Source organism: Ostreococcus lucimarinus, chromosome 1 (assembly GCF_000092065.1).
Source record: "Ostreococcus lucimarinus CCE9901 chromosome 1, complete sequence".
Lineage (NCBI taxonomy): Eukaryota > Viridiplantae > Chlorophyta > Mamiellophyceae > Mamiellales > Bathycoccaceae > Ostreococcus > Ostreococcus sp. 'lucimarinus'.
This window is the reverse complement of record NC_009355.1, coordinates 159,507-179,505: the sequence shown is the minus strand read 5'-3', so window position 1 is coordinate 179,505 and position 19,999 is coordinate 159,507. Positions and strand designations below refer to the sequence as shown.

The 19,999-nt window shown below is 62.6% G+C and overlaps 13 protein-coding genes across 13 annotated transcripts; 7 read left to right on the top strand and 6 right to left on the bottom strand.

Annotated features, from left to right (window-relative positions):
* Positions 1 to 69: 69 nt before the first annotated feature.
* On the top strand, positions 70 to 1,764 carry OSTLU_28705 (predicted protein; the record flags this gene model as incomplete). The annotated part of the gene is made up of 1 exon (XM_001415716.1): positions 70 to 1,764. The coding sequence occupies one exon, from the start codon at positions 70 to 72 to the stop codon at positions 1,762 to 1,764; it is 1,695 nt and encodes a 564-aa protein (XP_001415753.1).
* A 49-nt stretch (positions 1,765 to 1,813) lies between these two features.
* OSTLU_92072 (predicted protein) lies at positions 1,814 to 2,605 on the top strand (the record flags this gene model as incomplete). The annotated part of the gene is made up of 1 exon (XM_001415715.1): positions 1,814 to 2,605. A coding segment is annotated over one exon (792 nt), but the record flags the coding sequence as incomplete, so codon positions are not given.
* Positions 2,606 to 2,666: 61 nt separating this feature from the next.
* On the bottom strand, positions 2,667 to 4,148 carry OSTLU_92071 (predicted protein; the record flags this gene model as incomplete). Its single annotated transcript, XM_001415373.1, has 1 exon — positions 2,667 to 4,148. The coding sequence occupies one exon, from the start codon at positions 4,146 to 4,148 to the stop codon at positions 2,667 to 2,669; it is 1,482 nt and encodes a 493-aa protein (XP_001415410.1).
* Positions 4,149 to 4,748: 600 nt separating this feature from the next.
* Positions 4,749 to 7,061, top strand: OSTLU_92070 (predicted protein; the record flags this gene model as incomplete). Its single annotated transcript, XM_001415714.1, has 1 exon — positions 4,749 to 7,061. The coding sequence occupies one exon, from the start codon at positions 4,749 to 4,751 to the stop codon at positions 7,059 to 7,061; it is 2,313 nt and encodes a 770-aa protein (XP_001415751.1).
* Positions 7,062 to 7,103: 42 nt separating this feature from the next.
* OSTLU_28702 (predicted protein) lies at positions 7,104 to 8,531 on the bottom strand (the record flags this gene model as incomplete). Its single annotated transcript, XM_001415372.1, has 1 exon — positions 7,104 to 8,531. The coding sequence occupies one exon, from the start codon at positions 8,529 to 8,531 to the stop codon at positions 7,104 to 7,106; it is 1,428 nt and encodes a 475-aa protein (XP_001415409.1).
* Positions 8,532 to 8,859: 328 nt separating this feature from the next.
* OSTLU_39810 (predicted protein) lies at positions 8,860 to 9,528 on the top strand (the record flags this gene model as incomplete). The annotated part of the gene is made up of 1 exon (XM_001415713.1): positions 8,860 to 9,528. The coding sequence occupies one exon, from the start codon at positions 8,860 to 8,862 to the stop codon at positions 9,526 to 9,528; it is 669 nt and encodes a 222-aa protein (XP_001415750.1).
* Positions 9,529 to 9,613: 85 nt separating this feature from the next.
* On the bottom strand, positions 9,614 to 13,223 carry OSTLU_48492 (P-ATPase family transporter: sodium/potassium ion; the record flags this gene model as incomplete). The annotated part of the gene is made up of 3 exons (XM_001415371.1): positions 9,614 to 10,058; positions 10,521 to 12,041; positions 12,084 to 13,223. 3 exons carry the CDS (start codon positions 13,221 to 13,223, stop codon positions 9,696 to 9,698), a joined length of 3,024 nt encoding a protein of 1,007 aa, XP_001415408.1. The 3' UTR covers positions 9,614 to 9,695.
* A 1,077-nt stretch (positions 13,224 to 14,300) lies between these two features.
* OSTLU_13612 (predicted protein) lies at positions 14,301 to 15,428 on the top strand (the record flags this gene model as incomplete). The annotated part of the gene is made up of 1 exon (XM_001415712.1): positions 14,301 to 15,428. One exon carries the CDS (start codon positions 14,301 to 14,303, stop codon positions 15,426 to 15,428), a length of 1,128 nt encoding a protein of 375 aa, XP_001415749.1.
* A 48-nt stretch (positions 15,429 to 15,476) lies between these two features.
* OSTLU_28698 (predicted protein) lies at positions 15,477 to 15,878 on the bottom strand (the record flags this gene model as incomplete). The annotated part of the gene is made up of 1 exon (XM_001415370.1): positions 15,477 to 15,878. One exon carries the CDS (start codon positions 15,876 to 15,878, stop codon positions 15,477 to 15,479), a length of 402 nt encoding a protein of 133 aa, XP_001415407.1.
* Positions 15,879 to 16,584: 706 nt separating this feature from the next.
* OSTLU_28697 (predicted protein) lies at positions 16,585 to 17,283 on the top strand (the record flags this gene model as incomplete). Its single annotated transcript, XM_001415711.1, has 1 exon — positions 16,585 to 17,283. The coding sequence occupies one exon, from the start codon at positions 16,585 to 16,587 to the stop codon at positions 17,281 to 17,283; it is 699 nt and encodes a 232-aa protein (XP_001415748.1).
* A 180-nt stretch (positions 17,284 to 17,463) lies between these two features.
* Positions 17,464 to 18,090, bottom strand: OSTLU_13610 (predicted protein; the record flags this gene model as incomplete). The annotated part of the gene is made up of 1 exon (XM_001415369.1): positions 17,464 to 18,090. The coding sequence occupies one exon, from the start codon at positions 18,088 to 18,090 to the stop codon at positions 17,464 to 17,466; it is 627 nt and encodes a 208-aa protein (XP_001415406.1).
* A 69-nt stretch (positions 18,091 to 18,159) lies between these two features.
* OSTLU_28695 (predicted protein) lies at positions 18,160 to 18,516 on the bottom strand (the record flags this gene model as incomplete). Its single annotated transcript, XM_001415368.1, has 1 exon — positions 18,160 to 18,516. One exon carries the CDS (start codon positions 18,514 to 18,516, stop codon positions 18,160 to 18,162), a length of 357 nt encoding a protein of 118 aa, XP_001415405.1.
* Positions 18,517 to 19,048: 532 nt separating this feature from the next.
* Positions 19,049 to 19,771, top strand: OSTLU_13609 (F-ATPase family transporter: protons (mitochondrial); the record flags this gene model as incomplete). Its single annotated transcript, XM_001415710.1, has 2 exons — positions 19,049 to 19,285; positions 19,529 to 19,771. The coding sequence occupies 2 exons, from the start codon at positions 19,049 to 19,051 to the stop codon at positions 19,769 to 19,771; spliced, it is 480 nt and encodes a 159-aa protein (XP_001415747.1).
* Positions 19,772 to 19,999: the final 228 nt, after the last annotated feature.

The window sequence follows — 19,999 nt, the reverse complement described above, 5'->3', positions numbered from 1 at the left end:
CACAGCGCATCGCATCGCTCGAATCGCGCGAGACGCGACTCGCGCGCCGCATTCGCCGCCTCGCCATAGATGCAACTCGATGCCTTCCGCAAAGCCACCGTCAAGGGCGTCGCCACCCGCGTCGGTGGCGCCGACGTCAAAAAGCTCAAAATAGAACTCGCCCGCGCCATGGGTGAGCGCTGCGTCGACGCGCTGCTGAAAAAGGGCGCGAGCGTCGACAGCATTCGCATGTCGAACCGCGCCTTAGTGTACGTCGTGGACGGTGTTCCGCTCTTCTTCGACCCCTCGGGCGGGCGATACGAGATGTTTCCCACGGTGTACGCCCTGTGGGCGCTCGGCGACGCGCACGCGCTCGCGCGCGTCGAGACGCACAGCGAGGTGTCGCCGAAGGTGTTGGGCGGCGCTGACTTGATGCTGCCGGGCGTCACGAGCGACGTCTCTGCTTGGACGGAGAACGAGTTAGCGGCTGTCTACGTGACCGGGAACGACATTCCGTTCGCGGTCGGAGTGATTGGGTGCGACGCCGCGCGCGCGGTTGCGAGCGGGATGAAGGGCGTCGGCGTGCGGCTCGCGCACGCGTACGGAGACGCGGTGTGGGCGTTGGGGGACAAATCGGCGCCCTCCGCGGCGTTCTCGCGAGGAAGGATTTACAAGACGGGAGAAGTGGCGCCGGAGACGCCGGCTTTGATTTTGGAGGAGGATAAGGCGCCCGAGACGGTGGCGGCGGCGATTGGCGCGATGACGTTGAGTGAGACGGCGCCAGGCGCGGAAGAGGAAGAAATTCACGACGTGAGCACTCCTGAAAAGATGGACGCGATGCTCGAGCGATGCTTCGCGATCGGGGCGAACAAGGTGAGCGATGCGGAATTGCCCATGCGATGTGAGAACTTTTACGCGAACTTTGTGCTTCCCGCGCGACCGGAGGGCGTGCAGCTCGACTTGAAGCACTCGACTTATAAGAAGCAGGCAAAGTTATTCAGCGTCATGGAGAAGAAACACAAGTTGATCAAAACAAAGTTGGTGCATAAGATTGAGAATATCGTTGCCATCGAGCGCGAGCACGCGTTGTTAGCCAAGTACGCCGTCGCGTCTACGCCGGAGGTTTCGATCGAGTCGGACGCAATCGCGCCGCCGATCGGCTCGGCGACGATCGAAGTGCAGAAGCGGTACAGGGCTTCCACAATGTATCGTCCTATCTTTGGACAGTGGGCGATCGAGAATAAGGAACGGCTTTACACCAAGACCGAGGCGCACGCCGCGTTGTCGAAATACGTCGTCGCCAACGCGCTCGGCGATGGCAAGCCCGGGAGCGAAGTAAAGCTCGATACTTTACTTGGGAAGGAATTATTCAACAAGAAAGAGGTTGAGTACGGTACGGACTCCCTGTACCCGCTCGATGACCTGTTCGAACGTCTCATCGGTAAGCTTCAGCCCCACGTTGTGGTGCAATCGACGCGCAACGGCGAGACGACAGAGTTCGTGAAGAAGGGCAGTCTCAAGCCAATCGTCATAAAAGCAGAAGACCGTGGACGTCGTAAATACATCACGCGAATCAGTGGCATGGAGACCTTTTGCATTTTGCCTGAAGAACTCGCCGCGATCTTGAAGAAGGAGTTCTCCGCATCCGTCTCGATCGACGATTTACCGGGCAAGCACGATCACGGAAAGGAACTCTCCATACAGGGCCACGTCGTCATCCAGCTCGCGGACTTACTCCGTAAGAACATGGGCGTGCCCGCAAAGTTTATCGACGCGCAAAACTAATATGTAATATCGGCACGATAACGAGGCATTTGTAACATCACCGCGAAGCGTGCGAGCGATCGTCGGCGCGACGACGAGAATCCAAACGCGCGCGCCACCACGTGCAAATCACCGCACCGCGCCACTACACGGCGCGCGCGCCGTCACCTCCGTCAAAAGGCAGTCAATGTCTAACCGCTTCCAGCCCCCTCCGCGCATCGCGCGCGCGCGTTCGCCGCGCACGGATAACGACAACTCCAACAGAGCCTCCAGAGAAGACTCGCCGCGCGAGGCGGCGGGCCAAAGTCGAAGCCGAAGTCGGTCGCCCGCGCGCGCGAGCGTGCTTTCGCTAAAACGGGATCAGATGCTTCCATTCTTGCGTAAACTGCGACCGACGTTCGTGTTCACGAACGATCGCGCGCTCTTGAACTTGTGCGGCGGCGGTTTGAACGGCGCAACGCGACCTTGTCGCGCGCGCGCCGAGGTCTTCAATCCGCTCGGTCTGTCCGTGTCGTGCAGCGTCAGCGCGACGCAGCTCGCGCGGTTCTTGCACGTACTAGTACACACGCCACTGGCTGTCGCGGGGCTGTTGCTCGCGGCGAAGTCGCTCGTCGAGCGCTCGCAAAGATTACGAGAAGAACGAGAAGCGCGCGAGGCGTGGCGAGTAGTCGAAGTGGAACCCGCGATACCGAGTGACATGGGCGTCGAACACGCGTTAGCGATGTCTATTCCTCTCGAGAACGACCGTTTAGCCGACGATGATGAAGACGAAGACGAAGTTTCGATGGCGCCCTCCGATTGGAGTTTTATTTCTGACGAATTCCAAGACGACGCGAGCGATTCGGAGGTGATTGATCGATAAATGACGCCACAAAGATGATGCGCACACGACTATAGCTATCATGCTACGTTCGAGTTGTGAGTTACTTTTTAACGAGACGAACGTACGCGCCGTCGATCGTGAATAAATCCTTTCTGCTTTTGATGAACTCTCCGAGCTTGAGCGGAAAGTTCTTCGGCTTCTTGACGCGTCCACCGAGAGCGGACATCATCGTCTCGGGGTTCGCCTTGAGATAGTCGACAATAAGATTAGCGTACTCGTCGCTGTTCATCTTCGTATCGGTCGTCGGCGTCTTGGGCGTCGTCGGTGCCTTTGCGGACGCAGGCGTGCTTTCCTTCTTTTGCTTTTTCGCCGACCCGCTCGGCGTCGAGGTCTCGGCCAACCGCTTGGTTGCAGATTTGATGACGTTGATGTCTTCAGAAACGTCCGAATCGGACGATTCGTCGTCGCTGTCGCTGTCAGCGTCATCGGAATCGCTATCGTCATTTGCCTCTGCCGCGTCGTCACCGTCGCTTTCTGAAGAATCGTCGACGTCGGAAGAACTTTCGCTGTCATCCGAGCGCTCGGACGCGGATTTTTCGTCCTCGTCGTCGCCATCCGACTCGTCGCTGTCGGATTCTGACTCGGACTCGTCGGAATCGCTCGCTTCCGCATTCTTTTTCGGTTTGTCGGACTCCGACTCGGACTCCGACTCGGACTCCGACTCGGACTCGTCGGGTTTCTGGCGCTTGTCCCTGAGCGCGGGCGATCGATCGAGCGTCTTGACCGGTTTGTCGGATTCTTCGCTGTCGGACTCCTCTTCGTCCGAGTCCTCGCTGTCTGAATCCCCGCCCACGACCTTGACCACGGCGTCTCGCTCCGGAACGGCAGGTTCGGAATCGGAATCGGATTCCTCCTCTTCATCGCTCTCGAGATCGTCCTCGCTATCGACACCCATAGCTTTCGCGAAAGCCTTATCGTCGTCACATTCGCTGTCGCTGAATAAATCGCCGTCGCTCGGCAAATTATCGACGTCGTACGGCGTCTCAAAGTCGTCGTCGTCGTCCTCCTCCTCCTCCTCCTCCTCCTCCTCCTCGTCGCTCGAGTCCGCGTCCATCTTCTCGTCGTCCGTCGCCTCCTCGTCCCCGTCCTCCGCCGCGTCCTCGTCGTCCGACGAATCCTCGCTCTCCCGTTCGCTCTCCTCGCTCGACGTCTCCCTCGCCATCGCCTCCAGCGTCCTCGCCTCCTCCTCCTCGTCGATCCCATCGTTCGCCGTCCGCCATCCCGTCACGTGCACGTCGTTCGGTCCCGTCGCTCGCAGCACGAAGCTCGCGTCCATCGCCACGTCCATCCCGACCTGATCGCACGCGTCGCGCGTCAGCGCGCACAGCGCGTGTCGCGCCCCGTCCCTCGCGCCGCTCGCCTCGGCGTCGTCCGCCACCGCGAGCGTCACCGTCGTGCGTCCCGCGCGCGCGTCCGCGCCGAGCGCCGCCTGCGAGACGTGCACGTACTCCTCGTCCGTCGCGACTTCGACGCGCACCGCGCGTCCCGCGGGGATGACGCACCCCCAGAACTCGGAGTCCATCGCGTCGAGCCGGTCGGCGCGCCGTCCGCGCGGGCGATCGCGCGTCGGCGTGTGCGCGCGCGCGCGACGGCGGCGCCGACGAGTCTCATGAGTTGTGGTTCACACACGGAACATTCATTCATTACTAGGGTTTACACACGGACTGCGACCGCGACCGTCGCAACACCCGCGCGACGAGCGACGCGAGACGCGAGCGCGCGAGCGCGCGCCGCGGCGACGCGACGCGAGCGCGAGCGCGAGCGCGCGCGTCGAACCATCGAACGCGAGCGACGACGGACGCGCGCGAGCGTCGCGATGGCGAACGAACGCTCGAGATTGATGCCGACGCGGGGCGATGGTGTTGACGCGCGGCGCGACGCGTCGAGGGGCGAGCGACGGCCCGGGGCGCGGTTTTTCGGGCCGTTTCGCGCGGGTGACGCCGTCGGTCGAGGGCCGGGGCGCGAGGGGGAGGGAACGGGCGCGCGCGGGCGCGTAGGGCGGGGAAGATGGGCGAGCGCGTGCGCGTGCGCGGCGCCGCTCGCGGCGGCGGCGGTCCTGGTCGGCGCGCGCGCGTACGCGAGCGCGACGTCGAGCGATGGGGGAGGATTGCGAGCGCTGGTGATGGCGCGGCATCGCGGGACGAGAGGCGGATGGAACGCGACGACGACGGAGGGTGGAGATGGACGCGAACGCGAACGCGCGAGCGAGCGGGACGCGAACGCGGCGACGCGAGGCGAAGGCGAAGGCGAGGCGACGGGGAGAGCGTCGATCGCGGCGACGCTCGCGGGAGAGACCGCGTCGTCGATGACGTCGAGTTATAGCGCGTGGGAGGGCGAGGAGACGAAGACGCACCCGAGCTCGACGTTCGACGCGGGGAGATCGACGGGGGCGGCGTTGCACGGGTGGTTACATTTAGAGGAGTGGTTCTTCGCGCAAGGCGCGTCGCACGACGTGAGCGCCGATCGCAGGGACGAGAACGGGGTGTGTTTTCCGCCGATGTTTCCCGACGCCGCGTCGTTGGGGTTCACGTGGTCGTCGGAGGGAGATTTAGTCAACAAGCTCGTCAAGCACTTTGGCGCGAAGTCGGCGGTGACGAGTTTCTCCGCGCATCGGGCGCAGTACATCACGGACGAAGACTTATTAGAAATAGCGTCGCAAGGGATCGAAATGGTTCGATTGCCACTGTCTTGGAGCATTTTCGCGAGAGATCCGGCCACGGTGCCTCGCGGCGGCGAGCGCATCCTCGTCGATCCCGTGTACCCGGATCGCTTGTTCGTCAACATGGCGGGCGCCGATTTAGACGCGGTGATCGAACGAATTCGCAACGCCGGGCTGAAGGTGTTGATTGATTTGCACAGCATGCCCGGCGGTGCGGCGGCTGGGACGTACAACGGCGTTTTCCCGCATCCGCCGATGATGTTCGCTCGCGACGATCTCAGTCGCACGGGGTTGCTCATCGTTCGAAACATGCTCAACTGGTTCAAATCGTTGCCGGAAGACTCTCGTCTCGCCGTACACGGAATCACGCTACTGAACGAGCCCGGGCACAACCTTCCGGCGCAAAGGTCGAAGGTTCTGCGTTGGCTCGCCAAGGCTGTGCAAACGTACAAGGATGAAATCGTCAACGACGGCGTGCCCGACGGCGAGCGCGTCCCGTACCTGTACGTCAACTTGATCGAGACGCTCGATCTGAACGTCGCGGACATGGCGGCTTGGATGCGTTCGCAATTCACGGTGAAAGAGCTCGAGTCATGGGCGGTGTTAGACGTGCATCATTACTTTGCGTGGTCGTACACAGGATGCATGGGCGGCACCAACGCGGGGTGCGCGTTTAGTTGCGACGACAAACCATCCGTCGTCGCGCAAAAAGTCGGCGAGCGCGCGGGCGAGTGGGCCGGTACTTTCCGAGCGGCGGCGCAGACGTACGGCGTACAAAATCTCGCCGTATCGGAGTGGTCGCTGGCGACGTTTTCGGACTCATCTCGCTCGTGCTCGAACAGGGAAGTCTTGGACATTATGTTTGAGCATCAAGAGCAAGCGTATCGGGGCGCCGGCATCCAGAGTTTCTTTTGGGGATGGAAGATGCCCCACGGTGGTTCGCACATCAAAGCGTGGTCGTTGAGCGATTACTTGGCCGGGCGAAGCGCGAGCGAACGTAAGCAGCACGCGCTGGTCCCGCACGGGTACTCGATCGAAGACACGCTCGAGTTACCGCAAGGCGCTTCCAAGGAGGATGCGGCGCGTCTCATTCGCGCGTACAGCCAGTTCCCGGACAAGCCCGCCGAGGATAAAGATAGCCCAGACACGATGAAGATTCAAACCAAGGAAATGTTGAAACTTTTGAGTGCAGTGGCGGGGCAGTCGACGGCGGCTGTGGGGGAGAGCGATCACGCCCGCCATCGACGCAGTCGCGGCGGGCCGTCCGCCGCCGACGCCACGGAGGATTATTTGCGCGCGAGTTCCAAGCTCAAGTCAATAATCGACACTGACGCGTACGACGACGACGACAACGACGATGACAAGGAAATCATCGTTGTTCGCCACTCGCATGTATCTGACGTAGAAAAGACGCCGGTTGGTGATCCGATCCGGCTGGACTTGCCGTCTCCGCCGCCGTCTCCGAACGTCACCGCGCCGGCGGACGTCGCGCTCGCCGCGGCGCAGCCGTCGCCATCGCCCGAGCCAGTCGACGATGGTTCGATCGACTCTTTGCTCGATCCGGCGAAAGATGTTCCTCCGCCACCGCCGGCGCCACCGCCGATGCCACCGCCGCCGCCACCGATGCCGCCGCCGAAGAGCGTGCTGCGCGCGCAACAACGAGCCGCGGAGACGCTCTCCGATTTGTCGCTCACCTCCGGGGAAGGGTTCTCGATTCCCGACGACGGCTTCGACGAGTCATCGAGCGTGAGTGCGTCCACAATCGATGGCTTCTAGCAGATGAAATTATATAGCACAGCAATTTCTTTACACATCAGTCTATCTAACGCCCGTCTGACCCGCTAAACGCGCGACGGAGTCGGGCTCTCGCAATTTGCGCATCACCGCAGGAGGAAGATTGATGAACATCTCCACCCCGTTCGCCCCTGCGGGGGCCCCAGTCGCGCGATCCGGTCGTGAACACTGGATTTGCACGATATCATTCAGCTCCGGAGGTAGCGCCAGGGTCGGACCGCCCGTGCCGAAATCCAAGTCGTACAACTTTTTGTAAATTTCAACCAAATTGTTGCACCACACCATTTGACCCTGCATGAACGCCATGATGTCGAAGTCGAATCCGTTCACACCCGCGCGAAACGCGGCTTCCGTGAGCATTAAGTATTTATTCCGTCGCATCATAGCCTTTGTGAATCCAGGTCGCAGACCGTCGCGAACTTGGGCTAGCGTCGAGTAGTCGCCCACGCTGACGCGACCCGTGACGACGCCGATGGCGGCGTTGCCAAAGTACATGTCCGGCAGACCCGTGCGTCCGCCTCGACCACTCACGACGGTGACGTGCTCTAACGGCGCGCCTTTCGGAAGATCGCACAGATCGGCCAAAGCCAGCCACGAATGCGCGCTCAACGCTTCGTTGTCGTTTGTCGCTCCCGATGCCTCGCGCAGGGCGCGCATGTTTTCTTCCTTAATGCTCACCATCATCCGATTCCCCGCGGGAAAACGCAAAAAGTCCGGGACGAGCGTGCGTCCGGCGAACAGCGCATTCGCCAGCATCGCCCCAGAGTTGATGTTATCGAACCCCTCCTCCGAAAGCATCGCTCGCATGTCCTCGACGGACATATCCGCCTCCGGCTGCGCCACGAGCGAACGATCGAACACGGGATCCCCCCACGGATGCGCCTCGTTGTTCGCCGCCTTCGCCCACGTCACTAAAAATTCAATAAATCCTTGTCCATCGCTCACCGCGTGCGACATGCACACCCCCAACACGCTCCCCCCGCCCGCGCACTGCGTCACCTTGGCCGTGAACACGGGCGCGTCTCCCAGCATCAAATCTATCCAAGGCGCGAAATCCAAAAACCGCCGCGTCGCGTCCGCGTAATCCCGCGGCAAATCCTCGAACTTCTGATCATCGTCTCTCACCACGCGCAACGGCACGCCGTCGTTCGTCAAACGCACGCCTTTATTCCACCATCCCTTCGTCTCTAAATCCAACCTCCCCGCGAGCATCGGATATTTGCCCAGCGCCGCGCGCAGCCCTCGCTCGAGCGTCCCCACGTCCAGCGTCTTCTCGTAATAGCACACCGCCTGCATCACGAACGGCACCTCCCCGACGTCGTATCCGCTCAACGGCTGCAACGCCGCCGCGCTCGCCGGCGTCCTGTCCGCGTCCGGCGCCCGCGCGACGACGCGGTCGAGCTCGACCTCGCGCGCGTTCGCCCCGTCCAAAAAATTCCTCGCCGGCACCATCAGCCCGCGCGCGACGCCGCGCGCGGCGGGTATCTCGATGAGCTTCGTGAACGCCCCCGCGCGTCGCCGCGTCGTCGCGCCGCGCCGCGCGGGCGACGTCGACCGAGAGCGACCCGTCCCATCGCGCCTTCGTCCCGAACCGCGCTCGCGTCGCGCGCGTCGACGATCGCGCGTCGCGCGCGCCGTCGAGCCCCGCGCGGTCGAGCACCGCGCGGTCGGCATGTCGCGCGCGCGCGGTCGCGCGCGCGGCGTCGCGGTGTCGCGAGTGGCGTCGCGCCGCCGCCGCCCATCGTCGGCAGTTCGCGACGCTCGGACGCGCGCGCGCGCGATGGAGCCGCCGCCGCCGGACGACGACGCGAACCGCAAGGACGGCGGGTACGTCTTCGTCCTCGAGCTCGCGACGCTCGAGACGGCCAAGGTTGGGAAAGGGTACGCGATTCTGAATTGCGACGACCACGCAAACTTCATCCGTCGACACGGGAAACAGCCGGGCGATCACCGACCGGACATCTGCCATCAGGCGCTGCTGGCGATATTGGACTCGCCGCTGAACAAGGCTGGGATGGTGAAGGCGATATACGTGAACACGCAGAAGAACGTGCTGTTCAGGGTGTCGCCGAAGACGCGCGTGCCGCGGACGTTTAAGCGGTTTTGCGGATTGATGGTGCAGTTGTTGCAGAAATTGAGCGTACGGTCGTCGAACGGACCGGAAAAATTGATGCAGGTGGTGAAACAGCCGGTGACGAAGTACTTCCCGGCGGGAGCGAGAAGGGTGGGGTTTTCGTTTAGCGCGCCCGAGGTGAAGAAATTGCCCGAATACGTCGAGGCGCTGCCGGAGGACGCGGCGGTGGTGTTTACGATCGGGGCGATGGCGCACGGGAAGGTTGATGTGGCGTACACGGATGATTTTATATCCGTGTCGCGGTATCCGCTCAGCGCGGCGTGCTGCATCGGGAGGATATGCAACGCGTTGGAGCTGAAGCACGACATCGTGTGACGAGCGACTTTGTCGTCTCGCGTCAAGCAAATCGAATCGTTCGTTCGCGCGTACGTCTTAGCTGTGTGTAATAGGAATAATGAAGTTATGAATCAACTTGATAATTTTCCGTTAAAACAGATATGGAAGGAAAAGCTAGGAAGAATCTTCTACCCCGGTAAACGTGTTTACCAGTACGTCCAGCGATCGAGCCAGCCCTTCGGGTTGGAGCGAATCAAAGACTTGCGCAACTCGTCGTACGTGAAGATCAAAATCGACCAAGGCACGCCAGAGAACCAGTGAAGGACGTGCAGCGGGCGCGTACCAAACACTTTGTTGAAGATGGGCGTGTAGCACAACGTGGCGCCGAGGACGGTTTCGAAGATCAAACCAAAGTTCATGAAGTCGTTACCCATGCCTTGTTCAAAGATGGACAACTTGCGAGTCTTGGCGATCATCAAATCGGCCCATTGGACGATGATAATCGTGATGAAGTACGCGGTTTGCGCGTACTCGAGAGCGGCGGTTTGGTAGTCGACGTTCGGTTGCGTCTGCGGAGCGCCGTTCCACCAGTAGTACGCGCCCGCCGGAGCGATGGCTTTATCGTCGACGTACCCTCTGGAGAATCCCCAGCCGGCCGTGTCACCGCCCAGGTTGGAAGCAGTGCCAGTGGTACCCGTGTCCGAGCAGAAATACGTGTACGCGGTTTGCTCGGCAGTAGAAAGCGTTGCAGATGCCAACGACGCGCAAGATCGGCCGCACGTGAGACCTTTACCGCGGAATCCATTCTCGTCGAATTCGAGGAACGGATCCACGGTGACTCCAGTCGCTCCATTCGTCGACACCAAGCGAGCAAGGAACGGGGACGCGAGATTGGCTGTGGTGCTCGGAACGTAATCGACCGGAATGGCGCATCCACCTTTGCACATGTTCGCCATGGTACCGGTCGAGTCAGCGCAGCCGAAACCGCACGCCTTCGGTCGGTAGATGGCGCGGCCTTGATTCGTGTCCACGATGCTGTCACCGTTGAGGGTGCAGAGCAAGGAGTTTTTGGTCCACTTCAAGCCGTTGCCCATCAAGATGCTCGGCGTGTAGCCGTAGTCGTTAAGGACGAGCATGTAAGTGAAGAAGCCAGCGAGGGCTTGGATGATACCGATTTGAAGGTACGCGAAAGAAATCAATCGGAAGTTGACGAGGCGATCCGTTTGCGCGTTGCGCGGCGGACGATCCATGATGTCGGCTTCCTTTTCTTCGTACGCCATGGAAATAGCGGGAACCATATCCGTACCGAGATCGACGCACAAAATAAGCACGGTGGTCAACGGAGACGGAATCTTGGCGGTGATGTAGCACAAGAACGGCGCGATTTCCGGAATGTTGGAAGAAAGCGTGTACGCGATGGACTTCTTGAGGTTGTCAAAGATGAGACGACCTTCTTCGACACCATTCACGATGGAGGCGAAGTTGTCATCCATGAGAATCATGTCAGCCGCTTCCTTGGAAACATCCTTACCGGCGATACCCATGGCGATACCGATGTCACCCTTCTTGAGCGCCGGGGCGTCGTTGACGCCATCACCGGTGACGGCGACGATTTCGCCGCGTCGTTGGCAGTTTTCGACGATCAAGAGCTTGTGTGCCGGAGACACGCGCGCCCAAACGATTTGCTTGTGATCGAGAGCCGCGTCCCACTTGGCGCGTTGAGCGACCGGGTCTTCAATTTCAGTCCACGCGCGAATGTCGTCGCCCTTCACGACGCAGGCTGTGCCGTTGTCGAGGTTTTCTTGAGAGACGATGTTCACTTGCTTCGCGATGGCCGCTGCGGTGATCGGGTGATCACCCGTGACCATGTAAACCTTGATGCGAGCGCGGTTGCACTTCGTCACGGCTTCCGGAACGCCTTCGCGCGGCGGGTCAATGAGAGAGAAGAGACCGACGAAGGTGAGGTCATCGATCGGGAAGTTCGGCTTCGGCTTTTGGGAAAACTTGAAGTCATTCTTGAATCCAGAGAGTTCCTTGAACGCGAAACCGAGGACGCGCTCACCGCGACCGCCGAGATCTTCGTAAGACTGCGTGTAGGTGCGCTCGAATTCGGCATCCTTGCTCGACGTCTTACCGTTGGAAAAGTACGACGTGCACTTGGCCAACACGCGCTCCGGCGCACCCTTGAGCACGAGCAGAGGCGGACGGCCGCCCGGTTGCCCGTGAATGGACAGCTGCCACTTGTTCGTCGAGTTGAACTTGATTTCGAACAACTTCGGGTACTTGGCGCGGGTGTCGAGAGCGTCGTTGAGCGGCTGAACCAACTTGAGCAAACCTTGTTCGGAAGCGTCACCGGTGGCCGGTTGCTTGAGAATATTGAAGTTCGGGTTCATCATTTCAGCCTTGAGGTCGATGAAGGAGCCGTCTTCGCTCTTCGTCAAGTACTCGGCGTTGTTGCACAAAGTGGCGACTTGGAGCAAGCGTTGGAACGCTTCCGAAGACTGATCGTAGAACGGTTCACCATCCGGCGTTTGGCCGGGTTCAGAGATAACCTTGAGATCCGGGATATTTTTACCCGCCGGGCAGAAGTAAACCTTGTTGTCGTACCACGCGTGTTGCACCGTCATGCGGTTTTGCGTGAGCGTACCCGTCTTGTCGGAGGCGATGACAGTCGTCGAACCGAGAGTTTCGACGGCTTCGAGGTTCTTCACGAGCACGTTCTTCGCGTGCATGCGCTTGGCAGTCAAAGCCAAAGACACAGTCACGGTGGCGAGGAGACCTTCCGGCACGTTGGCGACGATGATACCAATCATGAAGACGACGTTTTGAATAATCGCCGTCCCGTTGGTCAAACCGACGACAAAGAAAACGATACCGAGCGTGATGGCGACGATAGAAATGAGTTGGATGAACTTCTTGATTTCCTTAGAAATCGGCGAGTCTTCACCGCTCGTTTCCGTGGCGAGACCAGCGATTTGACCCATGACGGTGCGATCGCCGCTGCCGATGACGACGCCGCGACCGGAACCAGAGTTGATGATCGTCGTGTAGAAGCACAAGTTCGTAGATTCGAGCGGCTGCGTGACGATGTTACCATTGGAGTCGACCGCGAGTTCCGGAGTACGATCTTGCGGCTCAGACTCACCGGTCAAAGAAGAGTTGTCAACCTTGAGTTCGTTGGAGCGCATGACGCGAATATCCGCCGGGACTTGGTCGCCGTCGTTGAGATCGACGACATCACCCGGAACGAGCTCCCAGGCATCGATGACGACAGCCTTGCCGCCACGGATCGCCTTACACTTCTTCGGGATCATGCTCTTGAAACCCTCCATGATGGCTTCGGACTTGGCTTCTTGCAAGAAGGAAAACGTCGCCGTAATCATGACGACGGTGAAGAGCACCACGCCGAGATACAAGTTCGTTTGATCCTTTTCACTATCGATGGCGTAACCAACGAAGCAAAGCACCCCACCCCCGAGAAGCAAGAGCGCGAAAAAGTTCGCAAACTGCATCAAAAACTTGATGTACCACGGCGTCACCTCGGGAGGCGTCAGCCGGTTTTCGCCGTACTTGGCGCGGTTCTCGAGCACGCGCTCGTTGGACAAACCATCTTCGAGCGTGCATCCAAAGTGCGCATAGAGCTTTTCCGCCGCCCACGTGTGTTCGACGAAGTCGACATCCTTACGGAGCGCCGCGGCGCGTTCCGCTTTGGCCGCCGCCTTGGCCGCCGACATCGCAAACCTCTACTTAAAGCGCTCGCGTCTCCAGCGCACGCGTCAACCTGTTTTTCGCGAATCACGCGCGTCGATCGTCAGTACGCTTTCCCCGAACGCATCCCGCTCGCCCGCCCGCCCCCCAGCGCCTCGCGCGCGCGTCCACGACCGCCGTCCGCACCGCCCCGCGACCGCATATACCCCAATCGATCAATCCGCCGCGAACCCTCCCCTCGCGCGCGCGCGCGCGTCCCGTTCGCCCCGTTCGCGCGCGTCCCCACCCCGCGCGATATTCAACCACCGCGCGCGCGCCGCGCGCGCGCCCACCTCCCCGATCGACCGCGCGCGCCGCGCGTTTCCCCCGATCGACCGCGCGCGCGTTTGCCCTCGCGCGCGACGTCGCGCGATGTCCACCCTCCCGCGCGCCGCGCGCGCGCCGCGCGCGCCGCTCGACGCGCGCGCGTCGCGATAATTTCCACGCACCTCTCTCGCGTCGACGGCGTCGAGATCGCCGCGCGTCGCGCGACGCAGACTGCCGCGCGCGCGCCGTCGGCGGTCGCCGCGCGCGCGAGGCGCGCGCGCGGACATAAAAGCCCGCGACGCGCGACGTCGTCGTACATAAGCGCGCGCGGAGCGTATGCAGCGCGCAAAACGACGCGCGCGAAAAGTCGACCGACGCGCGGCGTCGCTTCGATCGACGCGTCGTTTTGCGCGACTCGTATTCAAGGGAAGGTTTTACCATGTAATCGCTGATGAGTCTTGACTCAAGTGGTGGATGGGGTCGGCGCGGTCGGTCGCGCGCGCGCGCGGCGACGACGCCAGCGCGCGACGCGCGGCGATCGCGCGCATGGGGGCGTGCGCGAGCGCGAGGTGCGCGAGCGATCGCGAACCGAGTCGCGACGCGCGCCGGCGTCGCGGTGACTGCGCGCGCGCGCGGGCGCGAGCGCCGAAACGCGCGCGGATGCCGACGCGGTGGTTACGCGCCGCGGCCGACGACGACGACGAGGGACGACTGACGACGACGACGCTGTTCGGCGATGCAGGCGGTGCCGGCGCGGGACGCACGCGAGCGCGCGCGAGGTGCGGCTGGGAGACGCGATGTACGCCGCGCTGCGACCGCGGGGGGCGACGAAACCGGGAATAATCCTGCGCGCGGTCGTTCGGGACGGGTTCGGGAGCGCGGAGGCGAAATTGGAGAAGCGCGTGATGGCGCGCGCGTTGGGGCTCGGACGCGATGACTGGGAGCGTTCGGTGGTGTTTCGACGGTTTCACGCGATGTGCGATCAGTTCGGGCGCGGGACGGTGCGATTGTGTGATTTTTGGCGGGCGTGCGCGAGCGTTCGATGCGGCGCGCTGTGGACGCCGACGCGACTGGACGCGGTGATCGATCGGCTGACGCGGACGGTGCGATGGAAGAGGTTGTCGGATGAGGAAATACGGTCGGTGTTTGCGTTTTTGATGACGTCGTTCGATGAGGAGCGGTCGGAGATTATTGGCGATATGGATTACGAGACGTTTGCGCGAGACGTCGAGCGCGGCGCCGATTTGAAAGAGGCGTACGCGTTGTGCGATGAAATCATGTCCATCGGTACGGTCGCAGGGCAGCTTTTGGAGATTTTGAACAATCCCGCGATAGACACGTTCAGCGACGACACGGAGTGGATCGGCGCGAGCGCGTTCGACGCCGGCGCGCGGCTGTCCAGTTCGCGCACAGAGAGCGGCTCGCGCGCGTCGTCGTCGCCGTTCGCGCGAGAGGCCGAGGTCATGACGGCGGCGATTCGGGCGTGCAAACTGAATCGTACGTACGAAATGGAACGTTTGGTCGATGCCGAGGGCTTAGACGTTGACGCGCGCGACGAGACGAGCGATGAGCAGACGTTGCTCATGATCGCCGCCGCGAACGGGAACAAGGCGACGTGCAAAAAGTTACTAGTGCTCGGCGCAAATCCAGCCGCGAGAGACGTTCGAGGGCGAACCGCGGTCGATATCGCGGGGAAATATAATCATTTCACGCTGGCGGAATATTTACGCACGCACGGCGTGCCTCTAGGAGTGGAGACGTCGGACGAAGAATCGCATTACAAGAGTGGGAACGATGCGAAAGCCGATTTCGGTCGCGATGATTACGTCGCACCGTCGATGGCGTCACCGACCGCACCTCCGTTGGAAGTCGAACCTGGAGGCGGCGCGCGGGGCGGCGAATCTGAACTCCTCACGCCGGACTAGTAGACTCACACAACGTAGCGAACGATAGCCCTAGGCGCCGCCGTGATCTCAATACATCATAGGTGCGCACTCTTCAAACTCCAATCGTCGCAAATCCGATCCGTGCCAAAGCGCACCGAGCCCGGGCGGCGCCTCAAACTCGTGCACTGCGCCGTCCATCTTCGTCGGCCCCGCGGTGCTCGGCCCGTGCCGCCGCCGATGCTCATCCCAATTCGCGATGTAGCACTTGCACGAACAAAAGAACGCGCGCTCCCAAGCGTCGAACGCCACTTTCTTCGCCCGCGCTCGATAAATTTCCAAGCACTGCGCGCACTCAAACGTCTCGTCGCACCGCGCGTCGCACCCAAAGCAAAGCGTCGTCGCGCACTTCCCCTTCTCCAACTTTTCCCCGTGTCTCCCGAACTTCACCTTGCTCTCCGCTTTATTCGGATCCAATCCCGCCCGCCGCATTTTCGCCGCGTTCTCCGCCGTCGCGCGTCGCCAAAACCCCTCCCACGATCGCTCGTCGACGTCCGTCGCGTCGCCCAGCTCGTCCTCGACGTCGCGCTCGAATCGCGCTCTCGCATCCCTCTCGCGTCGCTCGCGCGCGTCCTCGTCGCTGTCCGACGCGTCGTCCGGTTCGTACGGATCGTTCGCCATCTTCACCCCTCGCGCGCGCGTCGTCGCGCGTCGTCGTGCGCCGCCTCGCGCCGCGCGCGCCCGTCGCGTCGCGTCTCCGCGCGGGCGTTTTCGCCAGAAACGCTCCGCGCCGTCCACCGCGCCCGTGACGACGCGCTCGACGCGGCGTTCGCGCGCGCGTCACTCGATCCGGTGATGTGTTCTTTATCGATTTTTTTCGCGTCGCGTCGCGCGGACGCGCGCGACGCGCCCGCGCGACGACCGCGACGCCCGCGCGACGCGCGCGTCGCGACGACTCAAAACTCGCCGACCTCGCGCGCGGCGCGGCGCGCGCGCGTCGCACTCGCGCGCGCGCCGCCCGACCGCGAACCCGCTCGAGCGCTCGATGGAAACGATGTCCGCGTTCGCCGACGCTTTGCTCGGCGCCGGCGCGCCCGCGACGACGCGCGCGGTCGACGCGACGGCGCGCGCCGATCCGATCGCGCGCGCGCCGCCGCGGGGCGTGACGCGCGTGACGTGCGAGCGCACGGGATACGTGATGACGAAACCGTTCGAGGCGAACAATCCCATGCCCGAGGCGTTCGATCAGACGTGCGAGTACATCGTGGCGATGCTGAACCCGGTGATCAAGCCGAGGGGGGAGGGGGTGCGGAGGCCCGCGAGCGACGCGAGCGAGGGCGGGAAGAAGAAGGAGAAGAAGGAGAAGAGACCGGCGGCGGCGGCGGCGGTGGACGCGGATCCGATGGAAAAGGCGAAACTCGTCGTCGGACGCGTGATCGAGGTGGGACGCGTGGAGAATAGCGATAAATTGTATCTGTGCAAGGTGGACTGCGGCGAAGAGAACCCGAGGCAAGTCGTCACGGGGTTGCGCAAGTTTGTCCCGGAGAGCGAACTGAAGGACGCTTTGGTGCTGACGATTTTGAACTTGAAGGTGGCGAAGTTGGCGGGGCAAACGTCCGAGGCGATGATTCTGGCCACGGAGTTCGAGGTTGACGGCGAGACGAAGGTGAAGCTCGTGCGCGCGCCCGAGGGCGCCGAAGTCGGCGCGCCGGTGACGCCGACGGGGATGACCGCGTCGGAGACGTACCCGAAGGAGTGCAAGAGTAAGTTTTGGGATGCCGTTAAGGAAAAGCTCGTCGTGAAGGATGGCAAGGCGGTGTACGACGACAAGGTGCTCGCGTGCGCCGCGGGTGAGTGCACGGCGCCAGAGACGCCTTCGGGGTCGTCCATCAAGTAGAGGAGCATTTATTTACGCCGCGTCGGTGTCGCTCGCGACGTATTAGTTGATGATCGAAATGAAAGAATGAATTTCAAAGACAGATCGAATCCGATCGAGCACCGACGCGCGTCGATTACGCGGCTTCGATTACGCGGCTTGATTACGCGGCTTCGATTACGCGGCTTCGATTACGCGGCGCTACCCCCACGAGACCGCGATCGAGTTGATTTCGCCCGGCGTGCCTCCCTCTTCGTATGAACTGATCCAGCTGAACGGATCGTTCGGATCTAGACGAACGTCGATGAGCTCGAGGCTGTGTCCACCTTCCGAGGTGTCGGGCCACGGGGACTTGTCGTCGTACGTCAGCTCGTACACGGTTTCGTTGGACGCGTCCAAAAGACGAACCGTCTCGCCCTTGGCGGTGAGTCCAAACTTGAAGCTCCCTCGGACGAGCGCGTCGAGCGCGTTGTCGCGGTCGCGATACGCTGTGCGAAACGCCATTTCGTCGCGCGCGAGCACGGCGAACGATTTCGGGGCGAGCTCGAGTTCGGGCAGCTCGAACCAATGACCAACCGCGACTTCGGGATTCTTTTCGATCGCGCGCGCGCTGCGATCGGTGAACGCCCAACCGGTGAGATCTACTTTGTCGGTTTCACTCGGGTTGTAAATTTCGATCCAGTCCCCCGAGCCCGCGGTCTCGCCCTCCGTCGCGTCCGCCGCGTCGAGTTGTTCGTAAGAAATCTCAGTAATCTGCGCCGCGCCGTATCGCGTCACCTCGCGCGGTTCAGCCGGTATCGACGTCGCCTCCGCGACGACGACGCACATCGCGACGATCCACGCGCTCGACCACCGCATGCTCGATTATGAAGCCCTCGGAGCGCGCCCTCGGAAACGTCACCACCCAACCGTCTCGCGTCGACTCGCGCGTCGCTCCTCCACCAGCTCCAACCCCAGCCCCCGCCCGTCCGCCGTCCGCAGCGTCAGCGCGTACATCAGCACCCTCGCTCGACTTCCCGCTCGAATCTCGACTTCCACCGCGCCCTCGCCCGCGCTCACCCGGCACGCGAAGACGTCGTCCTCGAGCGCCTCCACCATCCCGCGCACGTCCTCCCCCGCCATCTCCGCCGCGCGTCCGCCGATCGCGCGCGCGCGCTCGCATCGAAACACGAGATATCGCGCGCGATACCCCAAGTCTCCGGGCTCGCACAGCGTCTCGCCCACGCACGGAAAGCACGCGCACGCGGTCCACATCCGCAGCGTCGCGCGACACGCGTACGTGCGATCGCGCGCGCCGTACGACGATCGATGGCTCGGCGCCATGGCGATCGATCTACCGCGCGCGCGTCGCCGCGCGTCGCGGCATCGCGTCGCCGCGTCGCGTCGCGTCGCGATTCGGCGTCGCGCGCGAACGCCCGCGCGCGGCGTCGCGCGCGCGGTCGCGACGTCGCGCGTCGATCGACGACGCGAGGTTCGACGCGCGCGCGCGACCGTCGCGCCATCGATCGACGGCGGACGGTCGATCGATCGCGAGACCGGTGACGCCGCGCGACACACGGACGAAGCGAATCTCGCGATCGAATCCCCGCGCGAGGCACGCGTCGCGCCGCGACGGCGGATCGCGACACACACGCGCACGCCCACGAACGAGATGTCCCTCGTCGCCGCCCGCGCGATCCGAATCACCGCCGCGAAGGCGCCCGCGCCGAGCAAGCGCGCGGCGACGCGCGCGACCGCCGTCAAGGCGCGCGTCGCCGACGTCGTCGATCGCGTCAAGCTCCCCGCGATGACGCTCGCGGCGCAGATCGCGTGCGCGGTCCCGGCGGCGCACGCCGAGGCGGGGAAGCTGTTCGACTTCGATCTCACGCTGCCGATCATCGCGACGGAATTTTTGCTGCTGATGACGATCCTCGATAAGACGGTGTTCGGGCCGGTGGGGAAGGCGCTCGACGATCGCGACGAGCTCATTCGATCGCAGCTCGCCGCGGTCGGCGGGAACTCGGCGGAGGTTGAGGCGTTGATCGTACGTTTGAGCGACGCGACGCGCGCGCGCGAGCGAGAAACGCGCGCGAGGAGTTTTTTTTTGTGCGGGACGCGCCGGGGGGGGGGGGCGGCGCGAATCGCGGGCGCGCGCGGCGCGAATCGCCGACGGCGAGATGGGTCGTTTGGGGTTTATCCAAACGGGCGCGCGCGGGGCGCGAACGGAACGACGACGCGAGAGCGCGAGTGACTGACGGTGTGCGTTAAATTTTGGTATCGATGATAGGCGGAGAAGGAAAAGGTCATCGCGAACGCGCGCGCCGAAGTCGCGAACGAAGTCACGGCGATGAAGGCGAAGATGGACGCCGACGTCGCCGCCGCCGCGGATAAGGCCAAGGCGGAGGTTGACGCGCAAATCGCGCAAGCGATGACGGCGTTGGATGCCGCGAAGAAGGATTCGGCGAGCCAAGTGGATGCGCAAGCGTCCGCGATCGCGAACCAAATCATCCAAAAGGTTGTGAACGTTTAAGTGCGCCGCGCGGGGTACTTAAATTACGACGACGAGCGCGCGTAGCGGGGCGCGCGCGCGAAAGCGCGCGCGACGCTCGCGGCGATGCGCGCTCGTCTTCTTAGCCAATATCAGCCAGAGCAAACTATTAGCATTCAATTCCTTTGAACAACATTGTAAAAGATCGCGAGGTCTTCACCAATCACACAGACGACGGCGGCGAAGGTGGTTTACGTAGAAATACAATAC